This window comes from Anas acuta, chromosome 2 (genome assembly GCF_963932015.1).
Source record: "Anas acuta chromosome 2, bAnaAcu1.1, whole genome shotgun sequence".
Lineage (NCBI taxonomy): Eukaryota > Metazoa > Chordata > Aves > Anseriformes > Anatidae > Anas > Anas acuta.
This window is the reverse complement of record NC_088980.1, coordinates 2,809,135-2,830,289: the sequence shown is the minus strand read 5'-3', so window position 1 is coordinate 2,830,289 and position 21,155 is coordinate 2,809,135. Positions and strand designations below refer to the sequence as shown.

General features: G+C 43.7%; 1 protein-coding gene across 1 annotated transcript in view; it reads left to right on the top strand.

Annotated features, from left to right (window-relative positions):
- Positions 1-16,329, top strand: part of WNT9A (Wnt family member 9A) — a 55,415-nt gene extending 39,086 nt beyond the window's left edge. Inside the window, exon 4 of the mRNA XM_068673208.1 lies at positions 9,443-16,329. Coding sequence (XP_068529309.1) covers positions 9,443-9,916 — 474 coding nt within the window. The 3' untranslated portion in view covers positions 9,917-16,329. The remainder of the gene's footprint in view (positions 1-9,442) is intronic.
- Positions 16,330-21,155: the final 4,826 nt, after the last annotated feature.

Sequence of the window (21,155 nt, the reverse complement as noted above, 5' to 3'; positions counted from 1 at the left end):
TGAGACCCAGTCTTGGATTTTGGTTAGGTGGCCTTATTTGTCAGCTCTGCTCTCCACTGTCTGTGTGGCTTTGAGCTAAATGAACTTCAAGGATAAGCTGGAGGGAGTGAATCCCTCCATTCTGTCTGTGCTTTCTTGTCCTGATCCTACTGTGAGTTAGGTCCTGGGACAATGGGAGATCTCATGGACTCTCTTGCATCCTCTGCCTCCACTTTACTTGGCACAATCAGGCCCTGGTCATTGGCAGTGGTTTCTGAGTGCTAGTGTAATATCTGCAGCTAAACAGCTGAGTAACAGTTGTGACGGTTGTCCAGACACCGAGAGCCCTCATGGCAATCCAAGTCAGAGACCTTTGCTGCAGGTCAGTGATCCGGTGTTCCTATTTTTGTCCGCCCACGCCGTGCCTGTCGAGTTGGTATTGCTGTCTGACAGCTTTGCCTTGCCTGTTTGCGGCAGCAGTTGAAATGATTTCTCTGTTTATGCTCCTAGAATAATTTACCTTAGCGTGGTTGAAAGGCAAGCCAGGCAGCCCACCAGATTCACAGCGGCACCACAAAGCCAGGCAGCAAACAAGAGAGCTGCATGTTAACAGGAAGCTTTTATGAGGATGGTGGTTAATAATCAGGGGAACATATATCTATGTAGTCAGGATGCGTGGATCTAATCCATTGGCACAATATTGTGTCATTAAGATAATGATCAGAGATTTTTGAGTCAGAGCTGAGGACCCAGGTTGGCTTTGTAACTGCAAGGTCAAAACCTGCAACACTTGCTTCAGGCTTCAAAATGTTGAAACTGATTTGAAGCCTGAGCCTTGTTGGTGGAGTGGTTGGATTGTCTCGGGCACTGCTTATGCTTGGGTCTATAGTACCAGTATCAGGTTTAATCTGCTTGCTTCCTGCCAGCCCTGATCTTCACCTATGCTGCTAGTGCAGCATTGGTGGGGGATGAGAGTAGTCCAACATATAGTACCAGGCTCCCTCACTGAGTTACAAATATCTTCCTTGTCAAAGGCAGTGGGTGAAATATGAAATGATTCTATGAAACTCGACATGCATCCTTTACTTTTTTTTTTTTTCATTCTCTGGCTAGCTTCCCATCAACTAACTGATGTCTTATAGACTTTCCAACCATTGCATAGCAGGAGATGCTAACCTGGTGGCTGTGAAGATCTAAAACTGCTTTGAATTAACCTAGTTTGTTTATTTGGATAAATTTATTTTGGATAACATATTTGATGTGAATGAAAAGTCATATGGAATGAGTTCAGATAGCCTTGATTTGTGCCGTTTTGGAACAGAGCAATTTTGAAATGGTTTCTTAAATAACTAAGCTGCTCTTACAGACCCTAATGCATGAAATATCCCCATGAGCTACATAAGGATGATTTTGGTGATTTTTGAGCGGGAGCTGAGATGCAAACTGAGTGACTTTCCCAAGGTTATGCAGCTTTCTGAGGATGGAGCAGGAGACTGAGGCCAGTTCTCCCGAATTCCTGCTCAGCACCCGTTGTTTTTCCTCTAACCAAACCATAGATTTTATGTCTATTAGTGAAGCCATACAGGCATGAACCGAAACCCTAGCTGTGCTACAGACTGTTTTGGACTGTACTGGGAATGGACAAGGAGACTTTCTTTTCCAGTACTTTGCTTTGCTGCAGGAGCTTGCTGCAACGCCTGCCCACGTTGGTGTAGGTACAGCCTATGTGTGGAGGTGTGTGTGTTCACTGGGGAGTGGAGGAATATCTGTCAAAGATATAGCACAAGCTTGGTGGTCTCTCACTGATTCTTAGCAACATATAATCCTTCCCGTCTAATTACTCCCAACCATGGCTAAATGTATAAATAGTCCCTTGAGACCCAGCAAAAATAGGACCTGTGCTTAATTGACTGAATTGGCAACAAACACTATTCCCTCCTGGTCTGCCAGGCAGTTTCTCCATGGTGTCATGCTAGCAAACAATCCACATATTTCTGGGAGGGTGACATTATCCTATCCCACCTAGTTTTAGTGTCTCTTGGTAGAAGTTCTCGTTTAATTATTATTTTACTTCTGCTTTTTACAACCTTGATGGGCCGACTATAATTTTGCCGCCACCAATGAAATAATCACTGAGCATGTTGTGCCCGTGATGGCTCACAAAGTTATATGATATGACCTCAATCGCTAATGAAAGGGTGAGCTTGTCTAGCGTGAGGATGAGGTAATTAGACCAGGACTTCTCCAGCCTTCTCTTTATTGAGAAGCAGGAGCTCTGAATAGACCACTTATTAAAAAAGCAATTTCCCTTCCTTTGCCAAATCTACTCTCGCTCATTCAGCTATTCTTTCAGAGAGGTCTTGGGTGGAGAGGGTGTGTGATGGGGGGAGCTGCCTACGTGTCAAGGGGATGGGGGGTGGCGGTGGTGAGAGAAGTCAACTGTATTAAAGCTCTGTTGCCAGCAGTGAAGTTTCTTGGTTATATTAAACGAACTACACGCAGCCTTGCTAAGGCTCTCTTCTTCTTTATATCCTCCCCCTTTTCTCCCCCTTGTACACACAAGTGCAGCCCTCTTTTGTAACCCATTAATGAAAAGTCGGAATATTAGAGCACTCAATTAGTTCCACTGGGCTTGAGTAAGTGATGTTTTAATTAAATTTGCCCGGTTTCTCAGTAAAGTATCATTAAACATGACTTTCCAACTCTCTCTCTGGAGCGTTGCTAAGTTTCTTAATCCCAGGAGTGCTGACCTCTTCCAGAGGTATGTCTGGTCAAGCATGTCTTGCAGATCCAAGGGGCACTATTAAAGGGGGCTGCTATTACCCAAGGAAAAAAGAAAAAAAAAAGTCATGTTCTCATTCCCTTTTTCCTTTATACTTCCAGAAGGAGGGACACAAGCAAGCCTTTGCCTTCAGGACCCTGAAGTCAGGGGTTTAACCACAGGCTGCCTGAGATCCAACAGTGCAAAAATCTGGGAAGACAGTAAAGGAGAACAAGAAAATTCTCCTCTAAAAAATTTCTCATCAGGCAGTATTCCCCTTTGAAATGGATTCTTTTCACGAGGGAACCATTCTTTAATTATTTTAACACAATATCATCCCATGTATTTTGGTATGTGCAGGCTTCCAAAGGATCCTTGTCACCTTGTTGCTGCAGGGTTCAAGTCTAGACCTACCCCAAGACACTGTATGCCTGCATCCCTGAGACTGTTTGGGATGCTCTGAAGGTCTGTGGGAGGTGCGTGGACTTTTCCTGCTGCTGGCTTGCTTGTTTTGGAAGTCCATGCAAGGATTGGCTTTTCCCCTTAGGCGGTCCTGGCAGGAATCTCAAGGGCTGAACCTGCTGCCTGCTCTGGAGATGGGCTCTCCATATCAGGTAGATGTTTGCCCAGCTATCATCTGTCTGAGAAACTTCACGAGGTATCACGTAACGTGTTTTCAGAGCACGCCACCCTCTTCATTGCTGTATCTCCATTTTACAGAGGGGAAATTGAGACCCAGAAAGATTAAGTGACTTGCTAAAGGTCACACACCAGCGCAGCAAAGCAGAGACTTGCACCCTGGTCTCCTGTTGCAGAGTCGGTGTTTGCAAGTACTGCCAATCCCATCTCATGTGGTTCCCACTAGAAAACATGCCGCCAGCCAACTTCCAGAGTTTGTTGAACAGGCACCTTTAGTATGAATCTCTCTGTTTCTTCAACACCCCCAAAAAACTGTCTAATAATTGCTTATTTCGATGAGGCAAATCCATATGAATTTACTGATTCAGTTGGTGCATTTAAAAAAAGGACACAAAATGCATCCTTTATGTGGTTTCTTCAGAGGTGCATTTGCAGTGTGAAATCTAGCATCACTCTTTAATTGAGGTACAAATCAAACCTAGCAAATAGCCTCTCTGAGACCAGCTCCTGACTTTGTGCATACAGATCAGTTTGCAGGGCCAGCACGAGTATTAATTGCTCCAGGTTATGACAGGTAGGAATGCACAGGCATGCTGTCTGGATTTTCCCCTCCTTCCTTTAGGCTGAGATTGGCTCAGCCAAAGTCTTTCTAAGGCCTGGAAGTCAACACGATGGAGAAAAGTGTTTGCTCTGTCCCATAAGTAATTGCAGTTAGTTGTTTTTGCAGAACTTTCTCAGCATGTGAAGCGCACTAGGAATACAGAAGGGGAGAAAATTACTTTAATGTTCTCAACTTAAAGTCGGGTTATGATATTCTATGTTTCTTAAGTGTTTGTATTTTAAAGCATATTTTGCTAAAATAGTTGCAGTGGTGGTGGTAAGGGAAAAGTGAAAAAAAAGTTTGAGAAAGGTTCAAAAGAAGAGCTTTTTAGAACAAGATAAAGAGAAAGGAAGAGAAGAAAACAGAAAGGAAAAGAAAATTTCTAGCAATCTGTGAAGCTCTTATACTTCAGCCAATGGCAGTGGCCAGTGTTAAGGCACAAGCCTTCGAGTGGTTTGGGCACTGTGAAGAAATGGCTGTTGTCCAAACCAAACATTAATATTTGAGCTGAGACAATATCTAAGCCTACTTAAATTGAAGGAGGATCTGTGTGCCGAGGATGGAAGCATCTCAAAGCCCCGTCTGAAGCCAGGCTAGGCAAGGGCAGGCTTTTCCTGGATGCACTCAGGTTCATCTGCTCCCTCCTCTCCCCCGAACCATGGCGAATGGTTTGAAGCCTTGGAGCCGCAGACCAGCCATGACGACAGCGGAGCTCAAACCGAGGAATTCCCACGGCTGCGTCCCTGCTTCGGACTGCTGCTGCCCAGACGAGAGTTGTCTGAAAACCACCGCCGGAGCCCCGTGACCCAGCTGGGAATGAATGGGAATCTGTCCTCAGCGTTTCAGCTAAAACACTGAGAAATTGTGTGTTGCAGCATGTCTGAGACTGATCATTACGGGGGCACTTAGTCTGAGCTTCGTAGCAAACCATTGTTGTGAGGAAGGATTACATGTTGCATAGCAATGCTCTGCTGTGATCCCTTTTCCCTATGGCTCTTATAAAGCCATTTGGGCGGGCGGTTCTGCAGTGCTATCTAATTTCCTCAGAGCAGCAAGCACCAATAAAGACGGTTCAGTCTTGCTGTATCATAATTGTTTTCCTCGTTGTGCTTTTGTCAGTATTTGCTATTCTCATGACAAGATCAATGGGGGGCTTTGTTCCTAAGTCAAACGAACTAATTTGCTTACAGAGCTTTATTTTCCTCCCAAACTGCTGTCCTATTAGTGAGACTACCAGAGCAGGTGGTTAATCAGAGGGGAGTGGGAGGACATAATTTCAATGTGTGATGCTCCCCCTGACCCAGTGCTTGTCTTTGTTCAACTTCTCTTTCATGGTTTTCTACAGCATGTAGTGCACTGAGGATTCAAATGCACTGCTCTGTTGGTGCTCCTCTGAGTTACTATCACTCTGCTGATGTTTGGTAGCTGCGGTGCTCAAGACACAAGGGAGCATGGAATATTTTGCACTTCAGATTTAAGTTAATACGTGCATGTGGCAAGATAGAAGCATACACGTTGCCACTTAGCATGGTGTGGATGAAATATGGTTATTAAGTGATGGTGTGAGCATGCAAGAAGTCTGTGTAAGATGGAGCCAGACCAGGATCTGAGCTGCGTGATGTGCCTCAAACAGAAAGAGGAGCTGCCTATGGCTCTTGAAATAGCTGCTATTAAAGTCTTGTTCTGCGTCATGCATACTAAACTTTTTTGTTTGGTAACAAAAGCTAAGTTATTCTGGCCTGGAAGTCCCTCCAGGTCTAAAAGCATGATGTAGACATCTTCCCATCTGTCCCAGGGCTCGGCCAGGAAAGGCTTCTCCAAGCAATGTGCTGGTATTTCATTGGGATAAGCCTGAGTATTCTGGAAGGATGAGATGGATTTAAGCGTCTCTGACAGGACCGTTCAACAAGAGGAGGAAAGTCTTTGTGGAAGCTGAGGAATGAGACAGGAAACAGAGGCTTTGCCAAGATTCATCTTGGCTGGTGGGTGTTGAGGGGGCCCATAGGCAGCAGTGCTCCATCACACGTCGCCTTGAGTAGCTGCATCATGACTGACAGCGGCAGGGGAGGCTGTCTGGGGAAGAAATTTTTCTAGGATTTTCACCATCGCTGTCTCATAACATTCTTGAGCCCTTCCCTGCCCTTCAAGGAGGTTTATGGGGCAGCAGGGATGCACCGCACTTGCACAGTGGCCATATGAAAATCCACATGCTGGATTTTATGAACTGGTTCATTCTTAACAATGGAAACTTTTTGTGTTTTGGTTCACCAGTGCATGAGTCCTAAGATCTTCCAGCCACTGGTCAACAAGGAGCTAGAAGTGGGTCAGGAAAAACAAAATGAAAAGCGACAATAACAAAACCACAACAGCAGATTGGGATTCATTAGGGGGTTTGTTCTTCACTACCTAAGTCCAGGTAAAGAGAATAGGATTCGTCTTCTTAGGGCACCTCTACAATTTGAGATGTCCTGGCAGTTAGGACGCAGCATGTATGAGAGACTTTTATGCTTCTGGAGAGGCAACTGGTGGCAAAATGCAATGTTTCAGTTTTACAGTGCCTAAAGTAATGTTAGATGCTAATTTTTAGACACCTGAATTGTGCCCAGAGGGTGGGATTGTGCTCACAGGTTCACCTCTATAAATGTAGGTGTCTCCATGTGAGCAGAGTCCCTAAGCTCCTGTTAGCGAGTGGAGATGTGGCCAGCACAGTCAGGGAAAACTGGCGAGCTGTTCAGCCGAGCCTGTGCAGGTGTCTGCAGTGCTGCAGGATCCCCTGCCTGCCTTGGCTCCAGCCAGTCAGATGGGAGTTTAGAGGTGTTTCTCAAATGTAGGCATTTAAAGTCAGATGTCTGCCTCAGTGAGGTCAGCCCTGGCTGGATAGTGTGCTTCAGGTGCCTAAACCTACATGTCTGTTCCTACTTGAAGGTCTCCTGCCATCTGCTAGCTGCCAATCCATCAGGATGTGGATTTCCAGCACATATTGTGCCGCGTGTACCAGCCCTGTGTGGGTGCTTTGGATACACTGCACCTGCAGCATTAGCCCTCCCCCTGGGCTCTGGAGAGGTGGTTCCTGACAAGAACAACCCCCTGCTGAAGTTCCCTTTCTGTATTTCATGACTGTGCCTTGTTCAACCAGCTCTAAATCCAGCCAAGGCTGTGCACAGGAGTGTGTGTACCAGCTGAGCCAACTCCTGCTGGTTGCTTGCTTTCCCATCCTGTACAATGGTGGTCGTCTCCTTTTCCAGGTGGAGCAGATGCAAGTGGGTGTTGGGGGAGGTGGAAGGGTTGAGAAAAGCCCAAATGGATGAATGACTGCAGTGTGTAGCCTTTCTGCAAGTATCTCAGCAATTTTGCCCAGTTTGCTGATGGTCTGGGCGTGAAATCAGGTATGGGAGCTTTGTTTCACATGAGCTCAGTTCTCACTTCTAGACAACCAGTGAAATGTGACTTTATACGAGGGAGAGCATGGGCGAGTTTTTTTTTTTTTTTTTTTTTTTCCTCGGTGTTGAAATGTGTTCTGTACGCTCTTGTCTAACATTGTGGGATTTCTTGCAGAGTTGGCTAGACACTTTGGCACGCAAAGCGTGACAGCCCCTAACCAAGCCGGCCCAGCTGAGTACTATAAGCAGTAACACATCTCTCTCTGTAACCCGTCACTTGTTTGAATGCTACTGTGTATTATTGGATTGCATTTGAAAAGGTCTTGGCTGTCACAGGAATGAAGTGTGACCATTGGCCAGGCTTTGCTGAAGGCCGTATTATGCATAGTGCCTTTCTAAAAATGTCTCTGTAATATCAGGATTGGGCCAGACACCAATTCTGAGTCCATGACCTATTGCACATTTGTACATGGTGCTCAGCAGGACTCATGTAGCCAAATAATTAAGAACCGGATGGTCAGGAAATGGATTGGAGCCAGTCCTCTGCTGTCATGAGGCCATAATGTAGGCAGATGCCATAATGGGCAGAAGGGGGAGATTTTTTTTCTTTTTTAGGTACCGTAGATGCCCAAAGGAAGGGCACTTCTCAGCAGTACCTTGTCAGGAGGCAGCTCTATAAAACACACTCTGTTCTACCTTGCTATTTTAAGGGGTGGTTATACCTCACCCATTTAAAGTCAAAATGTAAACTATTTTAGGGGGAGGGAGAACTAGAGCTATAAATATCTGTTTATAATCTGTGGGCAAAATGCAGGTTATCTGTCACTGACCAAACAACGTGTCTGCTCTCATGTTGCCCACGGAGGAGTCCCAGTAGTAAACTCCTCTGGAGAATGTGGGGGAGAACATTCAGATGCCATTTAAAAGAAGATGGATATGCTTTTGTGCCAAGGAGCATCTTTATTGCTACTTCTCTTGAAAAAGATGGGGTCCTTTTTTTAGCATCATTCAGCTTATGGGCATGGGGTCCCTTACAGCACCTAGGGAGTTGATACCACCTTTGTCTTTCTCTGAGATGAGTAACTGTTGAATAACTCTGTGTTTTCATCTCTTCCCTTCCTGATACTGCGTCTACTTCCCATGTTACATTTTCTGTTTAAAGTAACCTTGTATTTCCATCTTCTCCATCTCCTGTGTGAGCACCACGGTTCCACTGGCTCTGCTCTTCCTTCTGTATTTACACTTTGTGGTTCTCAATCAAACCTTGCCCTTGATATTTGTAGTCAGGAGGTATTGTACTGGGTCTGGCTACCTTGACTTGCTGAACCTTTCACACAGGTGTCTGTTTTCCATTCCTTCACATCTTAAATTTTTGGGGAAAGAGAAGGCACAGAGGAGACTGAGACAGCCTTGGTTTTCACTCTGTAAGAAAATGTACATTGTTAAGTGCATGTTTGGCCAGTGAGCTATGGCACTCTTTCTAAGACATGTGCAGGCTTCTTCAATGCTAGCAGGAAAAAAATTGTCAGCTCCTTTAGGATGTGCTGCCACACTGCAGAATAGGATCTATAGGTGGATATATAGGATAACAGGTGGAAAACTACCTGTGTGTTTCTGGAGCTGCTGGTTTTGGCAAAGCTCTTGTTCTCGACGGCTTATATGCTTTTCAGCTACATAAATCCTTTTCCTCAGATGCAAAGTGAACTGGGGGATGCTGTGCCTAGCTGCTACTGTTGGAAGCAGTACAGCTTTAACTGCATTTCCACTGAGCCTGTGCTATTAATTTGGAGCTACATGAGTTTAAAGTGGCAACCTGTGTGTTGGGAAGATGGTTTCTGCTGTTCATGCTCATGTTCTGGAGCATGTGTCACCACCTGTTTGTGTGGTTTGCAGCAGCATCTCCCCATTTACACTAACTTTTGTTTGTGTGTTTTCTGTCTTCCAAATGACAGTTTTTGTGTTGTTATCAAAGCTGTGATTGAGGGGTGTTCTTCTAGCAAATGCTTTTTTTTTTTTTTTTTCTCTATGCCTTGCTTTGTTCCCCCACAACTGATTTTCTTCTGGGGCTGTGTGTGTCTGCAGGTCATCAAAGCTGGAGTGGAGACAACCTGTAAGTGCCATGGTGTATCTGGATCCTGCACTGTCCGAACGTGCTGGAGGCAGCTCTCTCCATTCCATGAAATAGGGAAGCAGCTGAAGCAGAAGTATGAGACGTCGCTCAAAGTGGGCAGCACTACCAATGAGGCCACAGGGGAAGGAGACATTTCCCCACCCAAGAAATCCATCCCTGGTCACAGTGATCAAATCCCAAGGACTACGGATCTTGTCTACATTGACGATTCCCCGAGCTTCTGTCTGATGAGCAGATACTCGCCTGGGACTTCGGGAAGGAAATGTTACAAAGACAAGAACTGTGACAGCATCTGCTGTGGGAGAGGGCACAACACACAGAGCCGGGTGGTCACCCGCCCGTGCCAGTGCCAGGTCCGTTGGTGCTGCTATGTGGAATGCAAGCAGTGCACCCAGAGAGAAGAGGTTTACACCTGCAAAGACTGACGCGTCTTCTGCCTGATGGCAACCCTCAGTGATGGGCGATGGTGATCTATGAGAACTACATATGGAGACAAACAGGGTTTGATTGACCTTCTGGGATCTGAAAGCTATGTCGAGACATAAGCACTTTGTAGGGTACAGGTGACCCAGCTGTGTTGCTGTTTTGTTTTTGTTTTTTTGTTTTGTTTTGTTTTCCTGTAGACTGAATTTTAATGAGGTCCAACCATGTGGAAATAAGTGCCTGTCACACTGGGGTTAGACACCAGTTGACCTTCAGCTTAGTCGTCCACGCAGTTTGACGGATCATTTATCCTCGGAACATCTTGATTGTTTCACCAATCCTCCATGAACTTCTGGGCTAATATATCGTCTGGAATAAATAACCTATATTACTTTATTCCTGAAGCTTACCCAACAGCTTAGAGAGCTGAACAGATAAGAAAAATATTTCTGCTTTGAAGGCAGTGGTACAGGAAGTGTTCATTTTTCCCTTCTGAAACTGGATAGAGGTGTGGAGTAAGCAGGAACAGCCCTGATCATTCCTCTAGAGGAATTTCTGCACATCCAGCAGACAAGGCTCTCACAAAGAGACTCACTTGGAGGGTAAGCTTTTTAACGACAGCTCCATATCCACATGCTTTGATCACCAAATACAGTTCCAAAAATGTCGGGTCCACCATGTTGCGGATGGCAGTATATCCAAGAAAGAGGCTGGGAAGACAGTAGAAAACCAGACGTGCCTGTCCCCTTCAGTTGTGTTATTTTTTTTCATACAATTTCTTCAAATACAGTTCCTATAGCACTGTTTTAAATTTTATTTAAAAACAAACAAACCACTAGATACTTTTGTTTTATTTTCACTTTTGTGCATGACATTTTTCTGTCCTCTTCCCACCTCTTGTTGATTGAATTCACCCTGTGGAAACTGCTTCAGAAATCTGAACTGGAACTATTTTGTTTTATGTCAGCTGAATTTGGACATGTGCTTTTGAGGAGGACAAGAGAAATTCCAGTGCATCTTGGAAGGCAGTGATGTCTTGCATTGTATAGCAGCCGTTTTGGACTGGATTGGACCTTTGGAGGATTCAACTTTTCTTTACTAGGTCATCATTCCATTTACCCTAAACCATGGCAGTGGTACAAGACACAAGCTGTATGTAGTGAACCCAATGACCTTAAGATTTTTTTAACCACTAGATTGAGAACTGTATTTTAAAATTAGAACTGCTAAATGGTAACCAACTATTGGATTCGGAACAGCTAACTGACACAGAGACAAACCATCAAGTGGCCAGAGAAGCCAGAAATCAACTGCAGTGGTAGATATAGCTCTGACGCTGTGAAATAGATGACGATCTTCAGCATTTCTTTTCCCTTTGAAGAGGATACTTGCAATCCAGGACTTGATGTGGCAATACCCTTTAATCATATAAAAGTGCTTCTGGGACTGGAAGCAGCCAGTGAATGCCTCAACGAAGCTTTCTAAGGAGACACTGGAGAGTGGAGGGCATTGTATTTTATTTTTGATAGCAGTTTTTGATTGTCCAGTAGTAGCAATTTCCACCAATTTTCTATAAACCATTGATCTGGTTCTCAATGGAGGAAAGCTGGCTGGACTTTTGCAAGTAGTAGTAGATGCTGGCCAAGCAAAAAGAGGAGAGCAGTTTTCCAAAATGGACCATTATTTTTCCTTTTTTTTTTTTTTTTAACTTTATTTTTTCTTTCCCCAAATAGTAGCCACTAATATTTAAGCTGTTTATGTGCATCTACTGGGAGGAGAAAATATTTTTTTTTTCTTGGTAACAAATAACTGCAGCCCAGCCTGGCTTGTTGGCATCAAATTTGGAGGTAGAGTACTGGGGATGAACTTTTAGGATATTACTTTTAGTAGTGCTATGGTCCTGCAAAGTAAAGCATACTGGCTCTTTTTTTTTGATGTTTGTTTATTTGCTGTACAATTCTGGAGATTGGGGTAGTGCTGTAGAAGGAGTAATCTACACACAGTATTTGTCCCTTTCCATCATGGCAGAAGCACGGTGGAGCATCCGATGCAGAGGGTTTGCAGGAAGGTCTCACGGCTTCTGGGAGATGTGCCGCTTTGAAAGTCACCCACAAGCAGTTTATCTAATGGTTTAAAAAATAAACTGACTAGAAACCTATTATTCAGTGTGTGCATGTGTGTATATATATACACATATGCAGACACGTAAATATATATATATATATAAATATTGAACAAACATTTATTTATTGTAAAGCCCTTCAGAAGGACCTTCTTATGGTTTCAATGTGGTATTATGTTAAATTCTTTCTCCCTCTCTTTTTCTCCCACACATGTGTGCAAGCTCACTGTTACATTTGTGTGTGTGTGCTAGAATAGCTCTTCCCCTCCAAAGTAAGGCTGGATCCAAACCTGCTCAAAACATGAGGATTTTTGGGTCTGAATTACTATTTCTGGCCCCATTCTTTTTTTAAATATGTGTTCTTAATTAAAGAATGGGCTGCAATTTATGTGCATTATTATTATTAATTATTATTATTGTTATATTTAAACCGTGGGCCTCATTTTCCTTCTTTTCACTGGTGTCTCTGTCTCCGTTGACCTCGCTGGAGTAACTCCACATTGCACTGGTGTGAGAGGAGAATGAGTCCCTAGATGCAGAAGAGAGGGCAGTGCTGGCATGGATATTGTTGCAGAGAAAATGCCTGTGTCGGATGGGATAGGATAGCTTGGTGTGTTTGTGGAGAGAGAGGGGTGGGCAATGAGGCAGACTGTTAAGGCTAGACTAGAAGAGGCAAAGAGTGAATGAACTACTGAGTGAAAGAGCTCTTCTGTGTATTATAACTCACGCACTGAAGCCTGGATGCTTTCTGTAAGTATTTAAACAAAAAAGAAAAAGAAAAAAAAAAAGACACAAAAAACAAATTGTATTTATGTTAATGTGGATATATTACTTGCCTGTTATATATTGTAAATAGCAAGGTTTATTCTCCTGTGGTTAAAAAAAATATAAATAACTAAATAGTAGCAAGGCACATGTGTTAAATGTATAGACAGTGTATAAAATATACTAACACTCTGAAATCAGGAGAACTTGTCTTCTTGGCCTTTTGACCTAGGGTGGTAAAACATATGTGGGTTATTTCTATTCTCCCTCCACCTTGTTGTGTGTGGTTTTTGGGGGGCACAGTGAGATGTTTAGGTCCAGCATTTTCCAATGTTTGCCTTATCTTTGAATTAAGAATGGGGAAAAAAGCCTCATTTTGGAAAAAAAATGGAGCTTGAGTAGTATGATACAAGTAGCAGCTGGTAGAAATGTTGTTAAACCCTCTCAAAAGTCTTTTCAGTTCTTGATCTGGGTTTTTTGTTTATGAAGGTTGTGTTTTGGAATTTAATTGATCTGTGGAGCTGTACAGGAGCTTTTGCTTGTGCTGCTCCATATGCACCTTCATAAAACCCTGAGAAAGAAAGTTGAAGTCCTCTGCAGACACTGAGCAGTGTCCCGTAAAACCCTTTTGCTTCCAGCTGTTTGAAATTGGATTTTTCCAGAGAGGCTAATTCTGCTGCCACACCATTGGATCTCCAGTGCAATTGACTGAAATTGCTCATTTTTGTAAAATGACAAGAGTTCATTTAGGCTCTGAATCTTTCATGGTGCCATTTCATTAAAAAATAAAACAACACCGCAACAAAAACCAAGTGTGAAACAATTTCCCCCCCCAACATGCTCACACCCCGAGAAAGTGTTTTTTTTTTTTTGTGGCAGATATAACTGGAGAAGGATGGATTGGTGAAGGGGAAGTCTCTGGTTTCTGATTCCCTTTTAGCCCCTGTCCCCCCAAAATGTCAAAGTGTTGGTTCTCCTAAGCTGATCCAGCAAGACTTGCAAGATCAGTTTTGGGGTGGAGGGGGTGCAACCATTATTTATATAACTTTTTTTATTAATTTTTTAAAAGAGAAGTTAGCTGATGGAAGAATATTTTTATTGAATAGTGCATTTAGTTATGTCAGAAATATAAAAAAATATATATAATATTTTTGTAAACAAGGCAAACTGAAAATGTTTGCTGTTTTATATTAGAATTTTCTATTAAAAAAAAAATAAAACCCCACACAAATAATTGTTGCACCCGTCATCTGTTTTTTAACAAGCTTCTATTCTGTGTGACTGACTCATATATACCGGATGTGGAGATGTGCAAAACAAGTCCTAAACATTACGTTCTCATTGTCTTCCAGCTCACAAATGACTCCAGTTGGTGAAATGTGGGGCTTTTTTTTTTTCCCCCTCCAAATTTTATTTTTACTCCTGACACAAAAATTGATTTGTGGAGAGTGACAGGCTTCAAGCTTACGCTTCTAGTTTTGTTTACTGGTCCTGGAATGTCTTTGAAGGGAGGAAAACCTAAATCTATTCACAATAACTATAGATACTTGCCATTGATCTCAGTTGGCCTGGGAAAAAGACTCTTAAAAGTTAGCTGGAAACAAGGAAAATCTGAGTGCGTGGGAAGGTTAAATGAAGAGGACCAAATTCCAGGCTTGATCTAACTGAAGTAATTTTTATCATTTTGAATGGGGCATTGTAAAACTGGGGAGCTGGAACTTGGTTTGCTGCAGTTCAGGAAGACTGTTGTTCACCTTTGGAAGCTATGATGATCTATGAACCAACTGTTTTCAAGAGAACTGCTGTGGAGATCTGGGCAGGGGAGAAACAATTTCTGTTGATTTTTCATGGTTGGCCAGCTCATATGCATCTGCCTTCCTTCAGACCAGGTCTTGAATTTCTTTGTTAGTGACTTTTCAGCTGGCCTACTTAAGCCAATATATGAGAAGAAATTAAGTTGCTTTGGCCCATAGTAGGGATGGATGAGAATCCAGATGAAGGGACAGATTTCTCAAGGGTACTTTCATGGTGTAGATGCTGCTTAAGGTAATTTTCTGGTGGATTATAGTGCCTGTGAAAAATTCCTCAGTTGCTGCTGCAGTAAAATTAGGTCTATACTGTTCTTGCTAAAACAGGTGCAGCAAAGCTCTGCATTCCCAGTCTTTTTAGCTCTGCATGCACATCTGGTGGGGTGAGTCTGGCTTCCATGGTCAGCTTGTCCTGGTCGTCTTTTTTAAGGATGCTAACTAGGTGATGACTTTTGGAGGGCAATATTTTTGTGCAAAATGACCAGTGTGTTTTATGACTATTACGGTCCACGTAACTTAAAGGAGGCTCCGTGTGGCACAGGACCAGCCCTGTCGAAATCTAGTTATTGCTAAAGCAGTCATGCTTATGGCCATGATTATCAATGAATATCTTTTCAATCCAGTTGCCACTGATAAAACTGGATTTGGCCAAACTATTTTAGAGGTTCCAGAAAACAGAATATGGAATGAATGGAAAAAATCTGAATGGAAAAACACTGAATGGAAAAAAAAAATTAAAAAGGAAAAAAAAAAAGATGAATAGTATTTGTGGAAGGGGAAGGAAAGATAATGGATATCTCAAGCACATCTTAGCTCTGGCATCGTGGCAGGCTTCCTGTAACTACATTTCTTCAGGGGCAGGGTACGAGAAGAGTATAAGACCATATATGATTTAGACGCATGAAAATTCATTAGGGTAGCAGGGGACATGTCTGAACAACATATTTTTCCCAGTTGTTGCTGAATCTTTTCAGAAATGGGAAATCTGTGCTCAGCAATATTTGACAAGGTGATCCGAAGGGACAGCAGATTCCCCTTCTTCATCCAGTTCTGCCTCCACCGTGGAGTTGCTCAGGAAAGCCAAGAAGTGCTGACATGCTTGGTGTTGTGGGCCATTTGCAGTGGGATTGGAGTCATACTCCTTTTAGCTAAGGAAAGCATTAAAATCTTGCTTGCCCAGGCTCTGCAGTTGGTATAAGCAACTCTACAGGTGTTTCGGTCAATGTGGAGGTGCCAGTTTCTCCTAACTGACAACAATAGGAGATAAAGCTTAGGTGAGAGAGGTGGAGATGCATTGAGGCCTAACCAAAGTCATCATAGAAACTCTGCCAAGATCCCCTTAGGCATGAACCCATCCCAAAGCACAATCACCAAACTAGCATGGGAATCTTTCCTTGTTCCACCCACCCCACTGCGGTCTCTAATAGTGACCTTTGCAACCTGAATGTAAAGTCTAGGATTTGTTTTGCACACTTGGGATGGCATTTCCTTTTAAAGGGAGGTGGGAATACTAACATGAAGGATTAGTGTTTTTCTTTTTTTTTTTTTTTTTTTCCAATGTCTTATGGGAGCCTAAGTTATTTTTCTCTACCTCATATGTACAGCTTGTAGGTATAAATCTGATTCTGAGTGACTGTTGAGAATGTATTTAAGTTATTTAACATCTTTGTATAACAAAAAAGCCAGAACAAATGAAACAATAAATGTATTTTAAATTATACTTGAAGTGTGCTCCTCGTTCTTCACATCAGTTGAAAAAGGTTTAATTTCAATGGTTGTGGGAGCCCCTGCACATCCTGCAGCATTACTTCTCACCTCTGGTCCTGCAGCCAGCCTGTATCTGTGGCTAATGCAAGCCTTAAAAGGCTGGAAAGGCTATCAAGGAGGCATGCTGCCCTAGATTCCAGTCTGAGGTCCCATATCCTCATTTATTTGGGCTCATTGCAAGCTGTCCCTCTTTAAAAGCCCTAAGGATTTCAGGAGAAGGGGTGCTCATGACCCTCATAGAAGCAAGCATTGCCATTTTCTCTCAGGAAAGAAATCCTTAACAAGCCCAGCCTTGGGGACACTTAACCTATGTGACCTCTGAGTTCTATCCATCGTAGGTCCTTGAGCTTGGCCTCCAAGCACGGCCAACCTAGTGCCTCACAAATCAAAATGTAATTGTCCTCATAATATCACCATCAGTTGAAGAAGTGTCTCTACCCCAATTTTGAATGATGATGGAGTGACCCACAGCTAGGACAAAACTCCATGCTTCCTTCTCTCTCCACTCAGATCTTCTACTCTGCGTGAAACACCACCACACAAAGTATGATCAGGTTCAGGACTGCTACAGGTTGTTCTGGCTGGGGCCGGTTGCTGTCCCAGTGTCTTGACCAATACAGTGTTAAGTGCAGGGGGTTGATGAGCTCTGCCAGCTTTTCATAGGATTGTCTTGTCATCATATTGAGCTGGAGAAGCCATGGTACCTTGGCAGAATGTCATTGTCACGATGTGAATGCATTTCCTTTGACTGAGTATCTGACTGGGGCTCCGAATGAGGACACTGCCAAGTGTAACCTGTCTGAATTACAACAATTCTCTAAAATTCATTTCAGTTGGGCTTTAAATATCCAGAGACTGTTGCTGTTCACCTCACAACCTACTGACATGAGCGTGGTATATTTGGCTTTGCAAAGCCTCTCAGAAACAACCCCATGCCTGTATGTATATGCATGCAATGAAATGCTGCCTTCCCTTGCTACAGCTGTGCAGAGGTTCATAGATGTTGCTTTTTCGTGAGGATGAGGAGAAAGATGAGAAATCTACCAGTAGCAACATGAAGTCTAACTCATCAAGATATTTAAAAAAAAACAACTGGACAAAAACAAATCAAACCAATCTGAAACAAAACAAATCCCTGGAATAGACTGGATGTGTGGCTGAGATGTTGGGAGAATAGGTGGTGGGCTGTTAACAAGCTACTTAGCTTACTGGGCTGCTGTTTTTTGAGTCAGGCGACCAGGCACCAACACCCTTGTTAGCTCATTTCCACTGTGGTGTAGCAGTCACACCCAGGCCTTTAACCAAACCTTTAATAAATGGCTCCCGTGTACTTTTCACACTCAGCATTGCCTGTCCTCAGAGACGATAATACTTTCATCCAGTATTTTGCTCATGTTGGTGCATTATGCACACTATTGCACTCCTTCTCACAGCTTATTATCTACAGCATCCACCTAAGGAAAAGTGTATTAAATTAGTGAGAACTCTGTACAACCAATGAGCCTTCCACTTCTTGTTTGCTTTGCTTTTCTTTTTTAAAGTTTCAGTTGAAAGCTTCCAGTGCATCAACATCTGTAATAAACAACATCTGTAATAAACAAGTCCTGTAGGAAGTGTGATGTCCCCCTCACAGAGCATCAAACTGTGAAGTCCTGGTGGTTTTGCATGCAGTAGCATCCTAGGGTGCTCACAATTCTATACAATGGTCTGATGAAGGGACTGCATACACTGAACAATGTTTTCTACTGATGTCTGAGGGTGAATAGAAGATTCATCTGCTTAAATGAAGGTATTTACACTGCAGATGGATGCACATGAGATGGTCACCTCCTGTGCCTTTTATAGCCAGTGGATAGCCAGTCAATGAAGCTACCGGAGTTGGGACCACAATTCCTCTTTTCATATAAACCATTGGACACCTTGCTTTGATCTTCACCATCTCCACTCATTGATGGAGAGCTGGAGTGTCAAAACTCACTCTTAGCCACATATATCCCCATCCAGAGGAATGCCTTTACAAACACCTGAAAATCCACCCTTTTGAGCAACCTCCACAGGTCATTTGAGCTAATGTGGTGCAGGTGAGTTGTACACAGAGCTGTTAGTTCCAGGGAGACCACCTGGAGGGGTTGTATGGTAACAGCATTGAGCAAGGACCGTATCCATGAAGAAAGAGTTGAGGTAGGCAAAGGATAGTTAGTCTACATGAGGTAAGGGACAGAAGGATGGACTTACACTCGATATACTTGCATGAATCAAATCATTTGGTCACAGACAGAAATGAAAGGAGAAGGAGTTTCTAGGACTCACTTTCTGTTGGTCTTACAAAACTTGCACAGTGGGTGTTCCTCAGTTGGCAGTAGACCAAACCCAACAGGCAAGCATGACTCTTGTCATGATGAGAATGATCAGCACGAGGCCCTGAGGAACCTGACTGATATTTTGTTTGATGTTTGGCCCAGGCAGTTTTAAGCAATAAGAGTGGATGACTGGAGGTGAAAGGGTTGGACATGGGGGATCCGGGGAGCTATGTTTGGTCTACATCCCATCAAACCCTGCAATGTACCTCCCTGGCTTCTTCAGCTTCCCATCTGACCTTGCATTACACTTCCTGCCAGTTGGGTAATGAGAAATCGCAGGCTTGAAACCTCACAGCCAGCCTCCGCCAGACCCTTAAAGAGCTGCTAATGTGAGTCGTAAAGCCGCAGTAGCCTAGGATGTAACAGCGTTTTGACAGCTGTTCCCACAGAGGAAGTGGGTGAAGCTAGAATGCATATTGTAAGAATATGGGATTAAAAAAAAAAAAAAAAAAAGTATCAAATGAGAGTCTACACCTCCAAAAAAATAAAATGGGTTTTCTTTTGCCTTCTCTCCCATTGCTTTCCTTAAGGCCAATGCTAGGTCTTCACAAGAAAGTGGTTTCAGCCTGCATCTGTGGATGTGCTGAGCAGCAGGGAAGCATGAGAACAAATTAAATTCATCAAACAACAGAAATGTCTTTAGCTTAGAAAGAAATAAAGACTTGCCTGAACCTCTTACTAGTACTGAGTGCAGCCTTGCTGAACTGAAAGTAATCCTGCCAAGAAGGACTTGGGGGTATTGGTGGATGAAAAACTGAGCATGAGCCAGCAATGTGTGCTTGCAGCCCAAAAAGCCAACCGTGTCCTGGGCTGTACCAAAAGCAGCGTGGGCATCTGGGGAAGGAGAGGATTGTCCCCCTCTGTTCTGCTCCTGTTTGACCCCACCTGGAGCCCTACGCTCAGCTATGGCCCCCAGCACACAGACAGGGACCTGTTGGAATGAGTCCAGAGAAGGGCCATGAAGGTGATCTAAGGGCTTGGAGCACCTCTGCTGTGGAGCCAGGCTGAGGGAGTTGAGGTTGCTCTGCCTGGAGAGGAGAAGGCTCCAGGTAGACCTCACAGTGGCCTGCCAGGGCCTAAAGGGGGCTGCAGGAGAGCTGGGGAGGGACTCTTGGTCAGGGGTGTAGGGATAGGAAAAGGGGGAATGGATTTAAGCTAAAAGAGGGTATATTTAGAGATTAGTTATGAGGAAGAAATCCTTCACGCAGAGGGTGGTGAGGCCCTGGCCCAGGCTGCCCTGAGGAGCTGTGGCTGCCCCATCCCTGGCAGTGTCCAAGGCCAGGCTGGATGGGTCTGGGAGCAGACTGGGCTGGGGGAAAGAGAATTATAATAACGGACGCTTCCTATACAGAGTGTCCCATGAAGCAAGCAAACAAGATGAAAATCTGACTGTTACAAGGACAATGAAAACAAAAAAATCTAATCACTGAGAGAAGAGTTGGCTGAATCAGGTCCTAGGTATTGATTCACCATCACCATTAGTACAGCTCAAGGTCCATAGGTGCTTTTGAATCATAGAGGTCCTACCTGAGTTATTTAAGACACTGATGGCATGTCTACCCTCTTTTAGTTCAAGTAGAAGTATAGACACAGGGTTTGAAAGGTGGAAGAGGCCTAGAAAGAAAATGTGATGTGCCCAAACTTATGTCTTGGTTGTCTTGAGAAGTAGGTCAGAACTGTGTAGTGGTTAGGGCCATCAACTTTGTTTGAGATGTGGAGGTACCACCAGTGGCCAGGACAAATATACATGCCACACTTTGGTGTTTATAGTCTGCCTTTCTACAATGGGAAGCAGGCAGGCAACGACAGCATGGTTCATGTGTTTTACTATGGATTTTCTTCAAGCCTCACTGTCCAGGCTTATGCTCGAGGCTGTCTCCTCCACTTCTGCCAATTGCCAGTCTTGCAGGGGGAATCAAAGCTGGCTGGAGATGATGCTAAACATATGACTCCCTCATGTGCTGCTGGCTACAGTACTGGTGTGCTGTAGCCAGGCTAATAAAGTGTATAGCTGTCAAATGCAAAATGAAGCGTTTCCCTCAGGACCTGGGGTATAGAGATAGTGGCTGGAGATGCTGCCAGCTGCTCAGAAAAGCAAAGGAGCCATTTCATTTTCTACATCCTCTCCCAGGTCATTTATGCTGCTACTTCCAGGGGTTATGTTGTTAGTACAGGGAATTCTGGCTACATCGCTACTAGTTAATTAAACATAGCTCTGATGCTGATGCCACCTGGCATAAAGCAGACCACATCTAGCCTATTAAATGCTCTGACCTTCCAGAACAAAGTGGTTCTATTCAAAATGCCTTTTGGGAATGGCCCTTGGTATATGCTAACACTTGATCCATGCCCATAAATTGCTTGGGAATGTGCTTTTAACTGACTTAAAAGCAAGCTGGAGAATTCATAGTATTTTCAT